The 20,922-nt window shown below is 40.2% G+C and overlaps 1 protein-coding gene across 14 annotated transcripts in view; it reads left to right on the top strand.

The window, feature by feature from the left end:
* The window catches only part of RBFOX1 (RNA binding fox-1 homolog 1), a 1,508,648-nt gene that overhangs the window by 1,417,469 nt on the left and 70,257 nt on the right, over positions 1-20,922 (top strand). For all 14 annotated transcript variants that reach the window (XM_028527782.2, XM_028527789.2, XM_028527774.2 and 11 more), the window contains one exon: positions 9,394-9,474. In XM_028527782.2, the coding sequence (XP_028383583.1) occupies positions 9,394-9,474 (81 nt within the window). The remainder of the gene's footprint in view (positions 1-9,393; positions 9,475-20,922) is intronic.

Here is a 20,922-nt window from a genome sequence, read left to right as displayed (position 1 = left end):
TTAATTTTTTCACTTGTCACCAAATCTTATTCTCCTATTGTTTTCTTTCTCAGTCATATAAAAATGTAAACATCATTCTCAGCTCATAGGCTATACAAAAACAGTGGTAAGCCAGATTTGACCAAAAGACGGTAGCTTGCCTGCACCTGATTTAAGAGATTGGCCTTAAAACCATGGGTGCAGGTGTCTGGCTGGTTTGATTTGTATTCAGTACCACAAGATTTCTATCTGCATGACCTTGGACAAGATCCTAAAACTTTTGATGTCTCACTAGCGTCTCTATTAAATGGATGTAAGAATAGCACCTGTCTTACAGGGTTGTTAAGAGTAGGAGATAATCCATGTTAAATGCCGAACAGGTTTGCCTGACACTTACCTGATATTCAGTAAGCAATTATGGTAATTACTACTGATAACATGTTTATTATCATATTGAGTCAATGAATGTTTTTTTGTAAAAGCCACTATTATCCTAAATCCTAGAAGCAGGAGAATAAGAGAACAGTTTTAATGAATCATTACATTTTTAAACAAAATAAATAATCAGGAAGAAATTTGTATAGAGATTCTTTGTGGTATCCTTTTGTATAGTTGAAAGGATACCACAGTTGTATTATGTAAAAAGAAAAAATAGGTGATAATATATTTTTAAATATTATAAAAAACCAAAACTTACAAAATAAATGAGCATGAGAGATTATTTCCACTACACACAGATTCATTTCAGGTTACCTTTAAATATGGAATCTCCCTGGTATGATTAAAGCATGATTTGATTTATAAGAATGATAAACATCTGCAACATCTGTGCCTAAATGGAAACAACTCTCTACTTAAAACTCTACCACAACCCTTCAGAGAAGCTCATTGTTCAGGCAAGTATAAAAGCATTAGGTATTAGCTGTGAAGGTATTCTTACATGGATCACTTCAATGCTAGTCTGTGTTCAAAAATGTGTAAACGCAAAGGCATCTACAACTCATTGAAGGATTGGATAAATGTGTCAACTGGAAGCAGTTACTAACATTGGCAAAAATCACATGGCAACCTCCCAGGCCTCTCTATCAAACAGAAGTTTGACACTTCCTAGGGGATCCACAGGTATCGTGCCTCACTGATCCTCAGGGTAAGGTTCATTGTGACGTGGGGGGGGGGGGGGATGTGTAACTGCAGGCAGCCATAGCAAAGTACCATACACTGGTGGCTTCAGCAACAGAAATTGATTTTCTCACGATTCTGAAAGATAGAAGGCTAAGATCAAGGTGTTGGCAGGTTGGCTTCTCCAGAGGCCTCTCTCCTTGGCTTACAGATTGGCCATCTTCTCCCTGTATTTTCACATGGTCTTCCCTCTGTCTATCTGTGTCTTAATCTCCTCTTCTTATTAGAACACCAGTTATATAGAATTAGGGCCACCCTAATGGCCTCATGTTAACTTAATTACCACTTTAAAGACCCTATCTCCAAAACAGTCACATTCTGAGGCACATTCTGATTCACATTCTGAGGCACATTCAATGTTTGACTTGGGGGGAACACATTTAATCCTTCACAGCAGGGCAAGCATGTGTATATCTTCCCCTGGGTGGCAAAGCAAGAGTCACCTCTCCAGGCTGATGCACTTGGTGAGTTTATGCTCCTTCTTCATGAGCCTGCCGCCAGAGGATTTGACAGAATAGCTAGAACCAGAAGGGACTCTTTTTTTGTTTTAAATGCTACAAAGAAAAGGCAAAGTTTGTCAACTTACAAAATAGTAAAGGTGAAATCAACACATTCTACCTTAGTATTCAGAATCTCTCTCTCCACACACACACACACACACACACACACACACATACACATACATCTACACACAAACACATAGGCATTTTTTCTTTCTTCCAAAATATGCAGAGATGAGCTTAGGCCTAGGTTACCCCAAGTGCACCTTTGCAGCATCAGGGTCACCCGGGTTGCTGATTAGAACTGCAGGCCTCTGACCTGCTGGCTCACACTCTTGTGCAAGTGGGGCCTGGGAAGGCACCTCATTGAACACTCTCCCCAAGTGACCCTCATACTCTCATGGGCTTTGAAAACCTCTGATACAAGGAAGGAAAGAACACACAGCATTGACGTTTGGGGGACTGACACTTCTCCAGTGTTTCTCAAAGTGTAGTCCCTGCACAGACACAAAAATTTGTTAAAAATACAAATTCTTGGGCTCTACCCCAGACCTATGGAATCAGAAATTCTAGGAAGGAACCCAGCAGTCTGTGCTGAACAAGTCTCCAGGTAATCCTGATGGTGCAGGTGATCATGGGAACCAGTGGGGCTGCAGAACCTGGGTGACTGCCACCCCCCACCCAAGGTCCTGCTGCTGTAGAAGTTTGTGGGTTTCCGTTTCAGTGAGTGTCCATCTCTCCCCAGCTCAGGGCTTGTTCTTCCCATCATGACCAACATTTTCCTACTTTTATTTTCACTTTTAAAAATGTTTTTAAAAATTATTCCTCAACAATGGAAGCAGGAAGGAGTCATTGATAACAAAATAGTCAAGGATCTTAGATAGCTTGTTTCTCACCTAGAATGTGCCTCTGATTGATAATAAGGCTTTTCATAAATGGCATCCTTGCTTTGTACTTTTTTTTCCCATCTGTAAAAAAGGGCTAACACTACCTGACCCTCTTACTAGGGAGAGAAAAATGCAGTATAAATATTCTTCAGTAAATATGAATAAAAGCTTTTTTATATAAAACCAAATCATTATTTCTAGTAGTGATGATGATTACTATTGATCATTTTTAGTTATGACTGCAATATACAACAGCAATATAGTATGAACATTTTAACAAAACCATAATTATGTCTAATAAAGATCATTCCAAAATTATTTTTAAATTTCATTTATCAATGAGCAAAATAACTGACCATGTAGTCTAAGGCTTGTGGGGTTGATACTCAGAATCATCCCTTCGTTCTTTGTATGCATATTTGTTCCTGAATATATGAGTACTGAAAGAGGGCATACTGTCCTTTTGAAAAGCACATGGGGTTCAGCCGGTATTTCCCAGAAGGCACACAGTGCCTGCATGTAGATGCCAATGAACACCTGTTGAATGAATGGTAGTACTCGTACCCCATCTTTTCCTAGCTGAGCACTAAAGACAGAGGGAGGAAGCTCTGCAACAATCTCCTGCATTCACTGACCGTTTGCCCTTGGGACTTTCCTGGTGACTTTACAGAGTCACTAGGCTAAGTGACATTAGGAAAGCAGGACCCCAGCAAAGGGCTGTTTTCAAGTGGACTCTGACTAGCAGAATGTAGATGTTTGCAGATGTACAGATAGCACACGACATACACAGAACCTTACTTACACAGTGGGTGCTCCAGAATTCCCATTGGCTGTTAGCTACTTTATAAATTTTGTTGTGGTTGTTATTTTTTTGTGTTTGTATGTGTGTGTGTTTGCATTTTAATAGAGATAAGAGAATCCTTCTCCAAATGTCCTAACCCATAGTAACCTTGAAGCTAATTAAAGGAATTGGACACTCCCTGTTGCTAGGCAGTTGATATGCACCTCTGACCTTTTTTTTTTTTTTTTAATTCAGCGATTATAGGAAGGGCCTAGTCATTCATCACTGGACTGGTTTAGAACTCTGCCTGTAAAATACTAATATGGAATAGACAGACACTGCAAAACAGCCTTTCTTTCCTTCCTTCCCCTCTTCCATTCTAATGTTATTTCTTGAAAGTGTAAATAGCTTCCCATCAGGAACCCCTTTGTTTCTCTCTTCAGTTGCTTCCTGCCTCTTAGCTTAGGTCCCTCAGACCACCAACAGGAGACTAAGACACAATTCGTGACCTCATGGAGTTTGCAGCATCCATAGAAGGATGCTCAGTAATAGATCATTACAACACAATTTGAAAAAGCAGAGTGGAACCTGGCCAAGTAGAGGCAAATAGATTCAGTTTCTAAGAGGAGAAGCCAGAGCCGAGTCCGGAACAGAATTCCCAGGGGATAACAGGACTTTCTAAATTACATCAAGGGTATTAAAAATTGACCCTATGATTTTAAGTGCATAATACTGAAATGTCCTCCTGGATATATTTTTCTGCAATTATATTCTTTTTATTTATTTTTTATTTTTTATTTTATTTTAATTGTTGTTCAAGTACAATTTTCTATCTTTTACTCCCATCCCAGCCCACTCCCCCAGTCCTTCCCCCACCTCCCTCCCATTTCCACCCCCCTAGTTTTTGTCCATGTGTCCTTCATACTTGTTCCTGTAAACCCTTCCCCTTTTCCCCTGAAATTTTCTCAATTACATTATTTTTATTTTGAAATGAGGCACTGCAAGAAACTTCAGATCTCATTTTACAAATGGATTTTGACCAGGGGTCCTCACTAGTGGTAGGGAAGGGTTTCCCAAGAAGAAACAACCCCTGCAAGGGCAGGCAGGTGTGAAACCATACATTTGCTCCTATAGGTTTGAGCCCATTTTCTTCACCTAAGGGTTAGGGCTAGAGCAAAAGTTTCTACTTTTTCTTCTTCTTCCTGTCTGTGATAGAAATCACCCCTTCTAGGCTTTTCTCTGCCCCTCCAAGGCCACAAATGATTGCCAGGGGAATCTCCAGGTAAGAAAGGGCTAAGTTGCCTCATCTGAAACACGGACCCTGGCACACTCTCTCTCAACTGGAGGATTCCAAGTCTTCTTTGAGAGTGGCCCTATGGACATCTTGCCAGAATTTGAAATGTTGATGATTGTGGCACTCTGAGTGACCAAGCATGACAGATTTTGGAAAAGGCTCTGATTATTCCGAGATTGTGGCCTGTCACGTGAAGCCCCTTCCCTGACAGCTGCAGATACAGTCATCAACTTTCTAGGGAATGGATGACCAGACTGTCTAGGTGTCATGTTAAACTGGATGACTCAATCTTAAAAGAACCAGAAAAGAGGAAAGAAATGAATCCCGTAGATACAGCTTATAACTGTATGTGAACCTCAAGCATGCAAATTCCAAGCTATAAAAAAAGGAACATAAGAAGGCCCACTCCAGAAAGGTTGGTTGGACAAAGCATTATTTTTGGCCAAAAAAAGAAGAAGAAGAAAAAGAAAGAAACAAATGGAGAGGTCTTTAAAAACATATGTTAACTTAAAAAAATTTTTAAAGCTTTTCAAAATGAGGAGCAGCAAGCATTTATTTGAGATCAAGAAGAATAGCTATTCTGGAATCATTAATTCAGGCAGAAACCCAAATAGTGTTCCAGTTAGGAGACAAAGGCAATGAGTGTTTATGAGGAGGGCAGGGGAGCAATTACATCAATAGAAGGGAGGGATTTCTATTGGTGCAGGTAACATAACAAAGTGATGCTAATTCTAGATAATGTTTTTAATTTTAGGTCTGGTAGTTATCAGTCCAGTGGTCACAATAACTACTTTCTTGTTATCTTTGCAAACAGTTCTTTGGACATGTTGCTTTAGATCTCATTTTAGCTCAATTCAAAAGCTGGTTTTCCCTGATTGAAACATTCTAAAGGTTTGAAGGGTAAGATGTGCACAGCAGAAGCTCTGCTCTATTTTGAAGTGGTTTCACTTATATTATTGTTTACACATATAATTTTTAGTCATATTTATTAATCCCTCTGAGGGCCAGGTTTTTTTGCTGGGGGCTTGGGATAAAAAGACAAGAATGATATGCCTCTGACCCAGGAGAATTCTGTGTAGCTAAGACCAAGGTCTAAATAAAAAGTTGTAATATGGCATGAAAAAGGATCTACTAGGGAGATTTTATTTTTAATGTGATAGGAGCATAAAAGAGGGAATAATTAAATAACTCCTGGTGACTCAGAGGAGAGAAGTTGACTTTTAAACTACACAGAGGGGAGAGGAGAAGGCTTCTTTAAAAATTGAACTATGTGAAGTTGCCAACATTCAATCCTATTTAACATGAAACAAACAGTCAATTTCATATGGTTGAACTTAACAGTAAGAGCAGGGCTAGTATGGAGGTTTCATCCCTTTCACTGACTCTGATTGAATGGTGGTAACTGCCTAGAAGCTGTGTTGGGAATGATTCTGAGAATTCCAGGCCAAGAGGAAGGGATGATATGGGAATCGATTAATGGTCAGTCCTAAGGAATGAATATAAACTGAACAAAGTTGCCCTACTTAAATTATAGGGAGCTTTATAAGCAAAAACACAAGACTAAGGATGTTACCATGCTTGTAGAGAGTTCTTGGTAGTCAGAAGTAAATGGTCTGTGTTGGGGTGTGATGGAGTATGGATGGAAGACTCACTTTTGGAGACACATCAGACAGCTGTATCACAAGGTGCTGCCAATGACTTTGTAAACACCCCTGATACTGCTGCTTGTATGGCATCATCTATTGGACTTCCACTTTTTAAACAAACACTCATTACTATCCCCCACAGAGGTTACAGTATTTTCCTCCTCTGCTTTGCTTTTGCTTAATTCAAAGCTTTCTTTTAAGAAAAGGTCACACTGTACTAAGAGAACATGCAATAAGTACTTTGCAAATTAAATTGGAAGATGTTTTCAGGTAAAATCAAAACCAAGTTCTGTGAGTATAGACTTTGTCTTACAAAGGTCAAAATCATTGCATAAAGAATTTTTTTGTGTACTAAGAGGGCATCCAAAGAGGCTATTTCAGTCCAGTTTCTCAGGACCCACAGCATAAGAAAATTAGGAAAGCTTCATTATGCCCTACCAGGGTTTAGCTTTCTAGAGAGAATCCATATTGTGTCCCAATGGGACGCCTGCATTGCATTGAGGTTATTGAAAATTGACCCTATGGTTTTAACTGCACATGCTAAAATGTCCTTCTGGATATATTTTTGCTACAGTTACATATTTTTTTCTTTTGAACCCTACATACCCCAGAAACTTCAGATCTCATTTTAAAAGTGATTTTTAACCAAGAGTATACATGAAAGAGATGAACTTTCTCATGATCCACCTGCCTGAGTCTCACCCTAGAAGACTGTGACTTGGTAGTTCTCTCTATATCCTATAGAAACATGAGTTTCTCTCTCAGAGTTCTAGCAATGAGACAAGGCATGCAGATGACCTCTGCAAAGTCAGAATGAGTTTCACTGATAAAGTAGAGTAGGGGTTAAAGCCTGTCTTTTCTGCTGAGTGTCCTGCCTCCTGTTGGTTGATTTTAGATCCCACACCCCATGATCTGAAGTTCAGTTGTTTGCTGTTAATCTCCACAGTAGATCAGTTTCTTTACAGAACTGGAAATACCCACTGAGGAGAAATTAGACCATGTGAAGTGTCTTATGTTGCAATAAACTGTCCTTAACTAAAGTAGAAAGAAGAAAGCATTGTCAGTTTAGCAAAGGTTGATTATGACTCAAACACATCCAGAGTTTTAATATATTTACTACTAAGAGGAAGTCAGTGAATTTCACTCTTGCATCTAGGCCTTTGTGGGAGGACGAGATGGGTGGGGGCTGTCCTCTGGCTGTAAGCACAGGACACCAGGGTAAATGGGAGAGGGACTAGAAAGTTCAGATAGAACTTCCTTTCAGGGACCACTTCTCCTTGTCACACACTGGATGGAGTGGGCCAACCTGGTGTTGGGGGAGGGTGAGATGAGTGAGGAATTTTAATAGAATCTTAGTGTACTCTGGAAATAATGTACAACAAGGGTGTCAAGCTCATTTTCACGGGGGGCCACATCAGCCTTCAAAGGGCCAAATGTAATTTTAGGACTGTATAAGTGTAACTTACTCCTTAACAGTTAAGCAAGAGCTTGGCGCTGCCACCAGGTAGACACAGGGTGCCGGGCCGGATAAAACAAGATGGAGGGCCAGATTCAGCCTGCAGGCCTTGTGTGTGCCACCTGTGATGTACAAAATCCACAGAAACAGGGGACAGAGGGGAGAAGTAGAACTTGGGGATGGCTTCTCATCTCCTCATGGGATCCCTCTGTTTTGGCTTAGTACTTGAAGGATGGTGGAACAGAGTCAGGAAGGCCACCTTTGGAATTGTGTCTGGGTTTGGAGTTGTGTCTGGGTTTGTAATTCAGGAAAGATGACTGTCTCTTAATGGCTTCATCTGGCAGTCAATCCCTCTCTCTTTGGTAAGCCCCCACTCACAGTGGAAGTTTTAACTGCACTTTTGTCAGACTTGGGCAAGATACAAAAAAATTTCAGAACCGCCCCTTCCCCTCACCACCCGAGGTCAAGTTTCCAAGAGTACAGGTGAGTGTCAGGTTCCCTGAGGGTACAGTCTTCCTTTTGTGGCAGATTGCTTTCCAGTTGTGATGATGACAGGAGAATACTGAAACAAATGGGGGCGGCTGACCTTGCCCAGACAGGGAAGTGAACAGAAACCCCAGGAATGTATTTCCATCATCAGTAATGGGCTGAAAACTCAAATGTGTCTCTCACTCTTTTCAAAGCCTTTCGTTTGAGCTTTGCAGCAGCAGGAGAGCGAAATTGATATCCTGAGATTCCTGACCCTGGTCATCCTTGGAGTGGGGTGGTTGTGCAAAACATGGCATAGATTGAGGAGCTATCTCAGGATTCCACTGTTCTTCTCCTCTGTAAAATTCCATTTTGCAAGGATAAGCCCGGTGCCCTTTGCTTTAAATCAGGCGGAGGAAAGTCAGTGGTGCAATGCAGCTGGGGTTGGTTTGCAGGGTTAGTGACAGAGCCTCTCCCAATGGAAGGCTGGGGACTTTAGGAATGAAACAGGAAGTGCAGAAGTCATAGATTGTCTCATCCTCTGGGTCCAGAATGGGTCCTGGTGGGTCACAGAAATGGCAAAAATTGTGTTTGTTTTTTCCCCTGTCTTATTTCTGTTCTTCCTCTGAAGAACTTACTTGGAACAACTTAAGTTGGAGGAGGAAAAATTTTCTGTAAACATACCAATGCATGTGCTTACAATTTATTGAATAACAATTATGTGCCAGCCCCTTTGTTGGGGGCATGTTTCCAGTCATATGATTCACAACCCCTCTTGGAGGTAGGTATATTCACCACATTTTCCAGATGGGAATCCCAAGGCACAGAGAGGTACAGTCACTTGCTATGATCACACAGCTAAGTAGTGTCTAATTCATGCTTGTTATTTCATTTTCTCTGAAATTTCTAGGTTCCCTTTTGAGCATGGCATTACTGCTCTGAAACTGGGGTCCTGGGGCAGCTGGACCGCACCAGTCCAGCCCCATGTTGAAAACAAGTGACATGACCTTGGTGGGCTGGGAATGGGCTTTCACCGACTCCCTTTGGCTAATGCAGGGGGCTGCTATGGGGGTCCCTGTTATGCACTCTGGGGCGTGGCTATGTTTTCATTTCTCTGCCTTTCTCATTTTCGTTGCCTTGATCTCTCAGGTGTAGTGTGCCTGTTCCCAAACCAGATACCATCTATCTCTCTCTCTTTCGTAGGCACGGTGCTGTTGTGCCAGGCAAACCAGGAGGGATCTTCCATGTACAGTGCCCCCAGTTCACTTGTATATACTTCTGCAAGTAAGCCCATGTTGTGGCTCTCTTTTTGTTTTGTGACATAACTCTGAGTCCAGTCACCTTCCCTGCCATGTAAGTTCTCTTTCCCTCCCTCTGCACCACCCTCCCGTGTGGCTCCCTACAAGGTGAATTTGATTTTTGTAAGCATGTCTCTGTTTACCCCATTGCCTTCGCGTCTAATCCCTCTGCTCATTACGTCTGAATCCTCACTTCCCGGATGTCCCAGCCATTCTTTGTGAAGACCTGTCAGGATTGGGTCCAATGGATGGGACATGGGATTTTGGGGTGGGGGAGGGGTGGGGGAAAGCCTCAGCTCATTGCCTGCCTTCTATCACAGCTTTGTAAATTAGTATGCAGATAATTCAAGTAAAATATTCATGTCATTCAACCAGCACCCTACCCCAGCAAAAGGTGCTGGATTAGTCCTCTTGAGTACAATTTTCTCACTGTGGGAGATATTACTACTGTGGGCTGATGATTTGTTTGCAAGGCCGTTCTATCATTGGCTATATGAGTACACTAAGAAGGGGGAGGAAGAGAGAAAAAAGTGTGGTTGTCTCCACATTTAACTGGGGGATACAACAATATAAAGGCTCTTTAGTAGATATAAGTATACCCCTCAAGAGCTAGGGGAAGGAAACCAAAATAACTATGGAAGCTAGATCATAATGTTGAGGTGGAAAAAATAAGGATTTCTCTGCCTGAGATGGATGCTCTGAAGAAGACCCACTTCCACCCCAATTCCCAGAGCAGGACCTAAAGTCTCCTCCATGATCCTACCATGGTTTGTCCCCAGCCAGTTAGTCCCCATTCCCCCAAAGTCTCCTAGCCACAGTCCAGACCTTGTCATCTATTTCATACAGTGTGTGCACCCTGAAATTCCTATAACTACTCAAATGAGTCCTCACTGAGATCAGTGCTCAAGAGTGAGTCCGGAGACCAGGGAGAAGGAGGGATGCTTCTGAGACTGGCTAGAGAAGGGGGCGATAGAGACAGAGGCCACAGGCTCATGATGATTAAGAGGATGAGAGACAGAGGAGAAACCTCACCATGTGCCCAAACCAAGCATCTCAATTCCCAAAGGCTGAGACAAACCCAACTCTTTGCTTTGGAGCAAAGGTTAGAAGTAATAACAGGGACCCCAAAACATGATAATGAGCAATATGAGTATCCCTGAAAGCTTCAAGTCATGGGAGCAGCCAAGTGCTTCTACCTCCCAGAGTATAATCCTCAATAGCAGTTTTGACATTCATGAAATTCCAGGTCCCCAAGAAGCTAAAATCTAGTCACACTGACAAGAAGTGTTTCTTTCTGAGTTTATGAAAATTGTCCCATTTGGGCCAGTGTAAATATTCATGCATATATCTCATAGATTAGAATGCTATTCTCCCTTTTCACAAGCTCAGCCTTGTTTGATCCTTGCAAAATCTGCACCAGGTAGGTTTTGTGATGTTTTCTTTACAGCCTAGGAAACAAAGGGCACTGAGAGGTGGGGTAACTCACCCGGTCACACAACCAGTGTGTGGCAGATTTCTTTTCCAAACCTGGGGAAATGATTTAACCTTTGGGTTCTCTCCTGGTCCAATCTGACTCTACATCTCATTGTCATTGCATTGCACTGGTTCCTCCCTCTTCTCTATAAATACTGTTTTTGAAGGAGAGTTCCAAAGTACTATTTTGCTTTTTCTTTAAGGTGGTTGTCCTATGGAACCAGCTGGGGTGAAATATCCTATATCTGCATTGTCCAACGCGTGTGCTCCTGGGACTGAGGCACTGGCTTTTTCATTTTATTTAATTTCAATTAGTGTTACACTAACAAGCCTTGTGAAGCTAGTGGCCAGCATATTGGACAGTGTAGCTTTCTATAATCAGAGGCTGCATTTATATTTTACTTTTCAGAACAGAACAAAATAAATTAAGTGCTGAAAAAGGGCTAGCTTTAATAGGTGCAGCTATTCTAAAGTGTCTTAAGGAAAGTGTGTGTCATCCATGTCAAATATAGACTATGCCACAAGTGCTCCATATGAAAACAGGTGAAACATATGGTGGAAATGAAGTCATGTGAAGCAGCTGTCAGCCAACTACAGTGCAGGGGCCAAATCCAGCACACAGCCTGTTATTGCAAGGCTTGTGAGGAAAGAATGGATTTAGGTTAAAGGGACTAGGTGGCTCAGGCTCACAGAACCTTAAATCTTGATAATCTAGCTCTTTACAAAAAAAAGTATGCTGATCTCTGATTTAAAGTGTCTATTTCATCATTGAAAATAGAAAATGGGACTGTCGCTTCACTGTTGATAATGGTACTTTTTAAAATGATGTTCAGAGTAAAAATTTATAGTAATTATAGAAACTGTATGATGTGTGTCCAACACCCTTCATTTGAAAATTGCATAATCAGTTATGTCATGTACACATTTTTCATCCTATTATTTTCACTTACCATCATGTTATGTGTACTTCATGAAAATATGTTAATAATCTCATAATAATCTACTGTTTAATGATATCACAGTCTAATCTATCCCCCCTCCATTTGGGGTACTTAGGTTGATAGCAATTTTTTAAAAAATAATAACGAAAGTAAATGTCCTTGTATATAGTAGTTTTAAAAAAATAACAATAGCTAATCCTCCTATCCCAAAACAAAACAAAACAAAATAAAAAAACTGTTGCCTTTTTACAGTTGTTGACCCCTTAAGCAATGGTATTTTGACTGACAAGCTCGGTTAGGGCAGCCAACCTAAGACCTCCCCTTCTCTACTGTTTTCAGCTTGAGACCATGCTTTGTTGCTGACTGTAAAGATTATCCATTCCTCCTAAGACACGTGGCTGAGGCTTCCCTTCTCCTTCAGTTCTCCAAGTCAGCAATGCCTTTTTGGGCCAGGCTGTTTGTGGTTAGCTGGCTTCTTGCAACATTTACTTGGGTTTCTTCTTACAGATTAAGGTGTACATTCTGGCACAATGTCACACTTCATTTTCTACTCATCCAGCACGTAAAGGGTCATTTTTGCACATGCACACACAGACATACACACACAGGCATACACACAGGATGCATACACAGTCACCTGAGACACCTTTCCTCCCTCCACTTCTGATCTAACTGTGGTCTTCTCTTTGAGCTCTGAATAGTGTGGCCTCTTTTTCTCTAAGTATGCAGCCTTTTCCCCAAAAGCTGAGCTTCCATTACTTTTCAGCAATAATTTAGGATTCACCTGCTTTTTAACTCGAAGGCACATATTTCTCATTTTGGGGTAACCATTGTGCTGCTGGAGAAAAGCGTGTGTATATTACACTTTTGTAAATTGTATCCTATGTGTTATGACCTTCATGATTACTCCTGAGTTTGTATTTTTTCATACTTCTTTAACTGGCCTTGGATGTTTTAGACATAAATTGTCCTTCTTTCTAGCCAAATAGCTCATCATCTGTAAATAATACCCTTAAATGCAGTAAGGGGGATGGTTTTTAAAGGAGCGCTGCTGAATTACTCAGTAATGAAAATAACTCCTACTGAAGTTGTTTTTTAAGATGCATTTTTGCATAATGGGCCCCCCCCCCTTAAGTGAGTCATCCTAGTAATGTGACCCAGGATATAAAAACATTAAGAGAAAAACAAAACAGGCTGTGTCAACACAACCTAACCTCAGAGAACCTCCCATCTTACCCCAAATGACTCCAGGTTCTCCTCCTCACCCCCTGTGGCCGAGTGTGAAACCCTAGTTCAAGTTGTGTCACAGGTCATCACATGTCCTGAGAAACCACTAATCCAGAGTGCACAATGGGCCTACTTTCTATTCAACTGAAATCAAAGCAAAACTCCAAAAAGCTGCAATATCACCCTGTCCCAAATGTAAAACATGTAATAATAATATTGTTGTCTTAAAATTAACTTTAATCAATGAAATGAAACTAATAAAACACTTTTATTTATTTTAAAATAAGTTGAATTCATTAATTGACCATGTATTTGCTTCAATAGCAAACAACACAAACACTATGGCCAGTGGTCTGTAGGCTTCATCTGTCCAGGGTGGAAGGCACCAGGTGCAGTTAGTACTGTTTGCATGCAGTGAGTGAGTGTATAACATCAAAAATGTCTCCAGGCAGAAATAAGACGGTAAAGAACATGTCACCTGTCTCCCAAGTTAAAGCATTACTCCCATTTTTATCTGTTGAAATGTGAAGTGTTAAGTCATTGGTTCCATAAATAGGAAAGCCCATGTCCAACATGGATTACCAAAGCCAGCAATCACTCATCCTTATTTCCAAATGGAGTAGATGTTTCCAGAAGCAGGTAAATATTATCAGCTTTATTTCATTTTCTTTCCAATTTTATGGGTAGATTTTAAATAGCAAAAGTGACCTGTGCTCACTATAATCAGGGAAACATGGAAATAAATACAAACATGCAAGTATGGAATAATATGGTAACATCCCCACTTTATTGAAAAACATATACCATTAAAGTAATCCACATTGACTATCTGGTAAGTATCTGTCCACATTTTTTTCATAATAATGCAAAGGACATACATACGTGCAATAGAGGTGTTAGTAGTATGATTTTATACAGAAGGGAGTACACACATTCATATTATGTTCACAGTACACATATTACTCATGTTTTGTTTCAGTTAATAGCACACATTGACCATCTCCCATTAAGCCTTTTGATACTGTCATGCTGTTCCATGGCATGGACGGTCCACAGTTTATTCAACCATTCTCTATACATAGTAGTTCAGGCTCCTCCTTTTTATATCCTCTCCATAAAGACAACATAGATAGCAGTAAACATTTTTACATACACTCTAACACATCAGCACTTCAAGTTTTACATCTGGGCTCCCAAACGTGGGATTGTTGGTTCTGTCCCAACATTCTTGCCAGCACATGCATATACTGCAAATTGGATGGTTGAAAGACTGCATCTCAATTTGCTCCAGTTAGCATTTGCCTTTCTCTTAGTAAAGAGCATCATCCTTCACAAATTTAATTGTTGGATGTTACCTCTTGTTTATTTTCAATACACATCTGCCCCTTTCTCCTAGGAGTTTTCTCATTTTATTTTTAATTCACATCGAGAGATAATTATCCATTAGGGAGAATAACCTGTGAATAGGATAGATGTTGCCAACCTCTATCCTATTTTGGCCATTTGATTTTGCTTACATTTCAGCACATAATTTTAATTATGTAGGCAAATATACCTGTGTTTTCTTTTGTTACTGATACCAGGTGCCAGCATGGTCAGTTCTGGTGAGATCCCTCTTCCTGGCTCATAGATGAGGGCCTTCTCACTGTGTCTTCACATGGCACTGTAAAGGCACTAATCCTTTTATGAGGGCCCCATCCTTAGGGTTTCATCTACCAGGAGTGTACAACCTTTTGGTGTCCCTGGGCCACACTGGAAGAAGTGTCTTGGGCCACACACTAAATACATTGCAACATGTAATCATAAAAAAAATCTCATAATGTTTAAGTAAATTTACAATTTTGTGTTGGTCCACATTCATAGCCATTCTGGGCCACAAATGGCCCATGGGCCATGGGTTGGACCTTCTAAACCTAATTACCTCTCATCTCTATGTGCTGTCATATTGGGGCTTAGAGGTCAACACCTGAGTTTTGGGGTGAGGGGCAAGCACAATTCAGTCCATACAAGCACCTTGACAAAGAGGTGCCTGTTTTATTTTTCAAGGGCTAAGGAAGTATTCTCCAGTAGCCATTTCTGTGTGGTTCTCCATGCTTACCAATGCAAGCAAGTGTATTTCAGTATAGTTACATGGAAGCCACAGCTTTCAATCTGGACGAGGACAAATCCTAAGATAAAAGGAAGATGACTGTTGATTTCCCCTAAATTTTTATCCCTGACAACCAGGAAAAAAATCAGATATCACAGGCAAATGTTCAGAAACCTAAATGTTTTCAAAATGCAAAATCATCTCCTTTATTCACTTTTATGAAAGTCAAGGGCAAGTGGTAGTGTCATATTTTTAATTGATATATTGATTGCAGATTTTATGGAAGTAATTGTGTGGGATTCATAAAACAATGATTTAAGTGGCAGAAACATACATAAATCAGGCCCACACTGTTTTACATTTAGTAATGTATAGAACTTCCATTGGTTACTGTAATTAAAGCAATGGCCTCAATTAATTTATGGCTTCCTCCTTCTTCCGCCCAATACAAAAACTGTCAGTAGACTGAGTTCAGTTAACAGACAGTGCACGTACAGGGCATTGTGTTACTGATACATTGGTTTAAAAAAAAACATGCCTTCTTTTCCTCTCTTTCCAGTAACTCAGAGCTTCGTGGCAGCCTCCCAGAAGGCTTTTTCTAATAGTTTCTAGAGGGATTGTTTAAAAGAATAATAATCAGTGTGACTAGGGTAAGGAAGAGAGGTACTCACCTCAGACAAAATTTACAGAGGTGCCAGAAAACTCAGTCATCAAGATAAATAATATTGTAACACAATATTTTAAAAAATATTGAGGTTTAAAGGAAAAATCTGTTGAACAAATATAAATTTTTCCTATAAATATAGGATGGTTATTATTTTTTCTTTTGCCTTGGTATTCAGTATAAATCAGCAGAAAACTTCTTTATTTAAACTTTGATAGTCTGTTTATGATGGAATTTTTAAAAATAATTTTAAGTTTAAAAAAATTGCATTGAAATAAGATTTATCTTGATTACTTATTTATTTTGGTGGTCTTTAAAATTTTCACCCAAGGTGAGGTGCCTAACTTGTCTTACCCTAGTTCTAGCCCCAATATAATAGTAATAATAATAATAATAATAATAATAATAATAATAGTTATTGAGAACTAACTATATGTTTAGCATTCTGCTAGCCATTCCTATGAGCTTTCCCACTTAGTCCTCACAAGAAAACTATGAAATAAATATGATTATTATGTCTCCTTTTACATTGGAAAATTTAGGGTCAGAGGGATTAAGAAATTTGTCCAGTGTCACTAAGCCAGATCAACTTTGAACCCAGCCTAACAGAATTTCAAGCCTTCCATCTTTACTAGTCTCTAAATTGACACACTGGTGGGTGCAAACAAGCAGTGCCACATGCTGTTTCTGAGAGTCTGAGCAGAGAGTGGGCAAGGGGAACCTCTAAGCAGCAGTCCAGCCTCTACACTCAGGCCAAGGTCATCCTTCCCATCCCAGGATTTTTATAGAGGCCACTCTTCCCTGTCTGATCTGCCTGGCCAGAGGTTGGCAAATTGTTCTTTAAAAGGCCAGAAAGTAAATATTTCCAGCCTTATGGGCCATCATACTTTTGACATTTTGTATTATTTTTTATCACATTTTAAGACAAAGAATGTAAAGTAGGCATGTAAAATAATACCCGCCCTTGTACTTAATATGTACAAATACCCCTTGGTACATATTAAATTAAGATAGGGACATAAATTCAGACAAGATACAATGGATTGATATAGTTTTGCTCACACAATAAACAACAAACAAATCTGGGTTTGGAGACTTTCTTTTGGTGCTCTTGGCCTTCCTTACTACTTGCCCCAGTTTTCCCAGGATAAATAGTGAGACTCTCTCATCTTACCCAGAATCTCTCATCCTCCACCCAGGCCTCTTCTGTTTCCTCTCACACACTTTGCAGCAGTGCTGGCTCTCAAACACCCTCTAGACTGATCCTTGTAATCAGGAATCAGACAGTGCTTCATTCTTCCTGTGAACATGACTCAGCATTATGGCAACAACAAGACTATGTGCCCTCTCTCACCTTCCCTGAACTAATTCTTTCTTCTTTACTCATCTTATTTGTCCTTTGATGGGGAAGAAGGTTGAAAATGCATTATTTCATTCAACCAATCTTTACCAAGTTCTTTCTACATAGCAGGCACCATTCTATGCACTGTGAATAGTATGTGAACATGACACACACAAGATGACCTATAGTGTCTTGTAGACAAGGTAGATGATAGACAGATATGTAGGGCTAACATCTCAAAATTGCAAACACATTACTTGGAAAGTAATATTTGGAATATGTGGAATGTGTGATATTTGGAAAGCCATCCCCAATAGGAAACTTCCCCACTATTAATACCTCTTCGCAGGTGAACTAAATGTCACTGCTTTCACCATCATTCCACACCATAGACAGAAGACTTAGCTTCTGAGATCCTAGTTCCCTCATTGAATCCTTGAAAGAAGAGATTTTGAGACACCTACTATATGCCATGCTTGCCTGTCACCTCAATCATAGTACATGCCTAATTGATTGAACAGTGTTTGTCCACAGCTGGACAGAGCTGTTCAGCAACCACCACTAATGGGGGAACTCCATGAACGATTCTTTCTCCACCACAGGAGCACCATTTCTTTGCTTTGCACCATCTGTCCTGATTTCCCATGGCCCAGCACATCTCTACATCTCTCGTTTATTAAGAGGTTACATTTAAGAGGTCTCTTCTCTTCTCTTCTCTTCTCTTCTCTTCTCTTCTCTTCTCTTCTCTTCTCTTCTCTTCTCTTCTCTTTCCCTTCTTTTTCCTTCCTTCCCATCCCTTCCCCTTCCTCCATCCCTCCCTCCCTCCCTTCCTTCCTTCTTTCTTTTTTTACTGGTGATTCCACATGAACACCAGTTTTCAGAACAGGTTCATTTATATTTTCAGCCCCCACCATTTCCACCCCAGCTGGATTAGCTCTCTTATTTGATGTCTGTTACTTTGGCTGAACCATAATAATCCTGGACCACTCTTTTATTAGTGTTTTGTCTTAAAAAAACAATTTTAAGAAAATAAAAAAAATCACTAGTAAAATACCCTCCACCCTCAATTGCTTAAAGGGAAGAATCCTCAAAGAAGCCCATTTCACGCAGCTAATGTCTAGCTTTCCTGGTGCTTTGTTATTAATCTCAATGCAGAATGGTGGTTTTTCTCTTTTTTCAGATGGGGGCCTCCCTTCTGAAAAAGGCCGCCAATTGCAAACCTACCATCCTGTGGTGTGCCCCCAAACATCTTATTTGTCTTGATATTTCTTTCGCAGAAATACATGTGACAGATAAGGAGTCACCAGAGGATGGTTTGCTTTGTGTCAGACAGATATTAAAACAATAAACTACACTGTCCTGGGATTCCAGTGCATGCACAGCCACAGAACAAGGCTGAGATGAGATGTTTCTGAAAGGCAGTGAGGCAGCTGTTCTGGGGGAATTCCCTGGAAACCAGAGTCCTGAGATCACACTGACAGAAACTGTCTTTTAATGCTCACATTTTCTTAAGAGGATCAGGAGACTGCCTGGTGCAGTTCCCACATTTAACTCCTCCCCAAACCCACCTTCCACTGGCCCTTGGCAGAGGCAAGAGGGAAATCCTTCAAGGGTTGAGAAGCTTATTTTGAGTTCATTTCTTATGCACTCATCTGCACTTCATATGCTTTCTCAAACCAATGTGTATTTAAAATAGGAAAAAACAAAAACTATTCTGAGTTCAGAGCTCTGAACATGAAATTTGCAGGGGGCAAAGATAAGATCCTGTTGATTCCTGGAACCTGAAGTGGGGCAGCTTGATACAATGGTACAGGTGTGCATTCCTAGGGGCCTGGCTTTGCAGATGGAGCCACAGCCCCTCAAAGTCTGCAGAGCTGAGAGTGAGGATGTTAGAAAGGGAGTAAGGACATCTAATGACACTCATATAATTCAAGTGCTAGGGTGGGGATTCTTGGTGCTTCTTGCATAGAAATGTGTCCAACTACAGAGGTGGCCCGCTTCTCCCTTCACCGTATTTCTCTTCAAAAGTAAATCTCCCTGCCCTCTGCAAAGATACATAAAAAGGAAGCTGAGCTTGTCTCCCATTGGAGGGAAAACAGCCTGGCATAGTTTATTTAAACACGATAATTTAAACAGTTGCTTCACTAAAAATTCCAAAACCATCATTTTCTTAAATCATGTTTTCATTTATGTAAAAGTACTGTCATGCCCAAAGCTATTTTATTGCTACAGAAGAGCTTATGGGGAGTGTTAACAAAACGCAGTTTTCAGGACCAAATAGCACACCGAGCATTTTAGATCTCTCTCCTTGGGTTTTATTGGCATGCAATGTGGGCGCCTGACACTTAGTTGCTTTTTATGTAAAATAAACAAACAAACATACAAGTACTACCTCTATGGGAACATCTGCCCAGGGATATTTATTATTTGCATTCTTGTTATTGCTACAGAGATCTAAGAAACATTTCCCAAAGATCATTTTTATTTATTTTTTAACATTTAAATTTTATTGTTTTCAATTACAGTTGGCATCCAATATTGTATTAGTTTCAGGTGTACAGCATACTGGTTAGGCATCTATATAACTTACAAAATGACCCCTTGTCCCAAGAAGTCTAGTATCACCCGACACCATACATAGTTGTTTCAATATTATGACTATATTCCCCATGCTGTACTTTACATCCTCATGACTGTTTTTATACCTGGAAGTTTTTACCTCTTAATCCCTTCATCTTTTTACCCTCCTCCCATCTAGTAACATCAGTTTGTTCTCTGTACGTTTCAGTTTGTTTCTGTTTTATTTTGTTTTTTAAATTCCACATTTAAGTGAAATTCACATATATTTAGAAGTCTTTGTCTGACTTATTACACTTAGTGTAATATCTGGTAGTTTCATCCATGTTGTTGCAAATAATGAGATTTAATTTTTTGTGTGACCAACTAATATTCCATTGTATAGCTAAGACATGGAAGTAACCTAAATGTCATCAGTATGCAGCTGGATAAAGAAGATATGGTACATATATACAGTGTAATATTACTCATCCAAAAATCATTTTTAGTCCATAGTACTGGTGTTACAAAGTTCTCTTTGAGCATCAACATGATTTAGTGAAAAGAGCTGGATTCAGGCAGTGCTAGGTCTAAATTGTTGTGGTTACACTGGCTCTGTGACCTTGGCTTAGTCTCTTTGCCTTGAACATATCTATGAATACCTACTTACCTCAGAGCATTAAATAAGAGTACTGTGTGAAAAGCCTTTCAGGCTGCTTGAGGCATTGCAGCTCCGAAAACAAATGGCTGATCTTTCCCTTTCTTTCTTAGAAGCCATATTCTGCAGATCTTTTAAAAGTTCACCAAAGAAGCTGGTTTGGCAGGTTTATGTAGTCCAGTGACTGGATGACTGGATCATCTCTGTGTGCTTCTCCTTCAGTCTGTTTTACAGGGGGGTTTGGGAAGGGCTGCTGTTCTGGCATCAGGCAGGGGATCCCCAGGTCCAGATGGTCTGTTTAGGCTGTCACGCAACGGATCAAGACTCAGTCTTTTGAGTCTGGAAGCTGACTCTAAAAATCAGATGGCCTCAACACACAACAACCAGCTATATCCACAGCGATGCCTGGAAGTAAAATGAACGATGACTTGGCATCATGTCCCCATCCTGTGAGCTACTGCCAACCCCCTCTAAAGGCCTCATG

Source organism: Phyllostomus discolor, chromosome 3 (genome assembly GCF_004126475.2).
Source record: "Phyllostomus discolor isolate MPI-MPIP mPhyDis1 chromosome 3, mPhyDis1.pri.v3, whole genome shotgun sequence".
Lineage (NCBI taxonomy): Eukaryota > Metazoa > Chordata > Mammalia > Chiroptera > Phyllostomidae > Phyllostomus > Phyllostomus discolor.
Note: the sequence above shows the minus strand (reverse complement) of the source record. Positions and strands in the feature narration are given on the sequence as shown.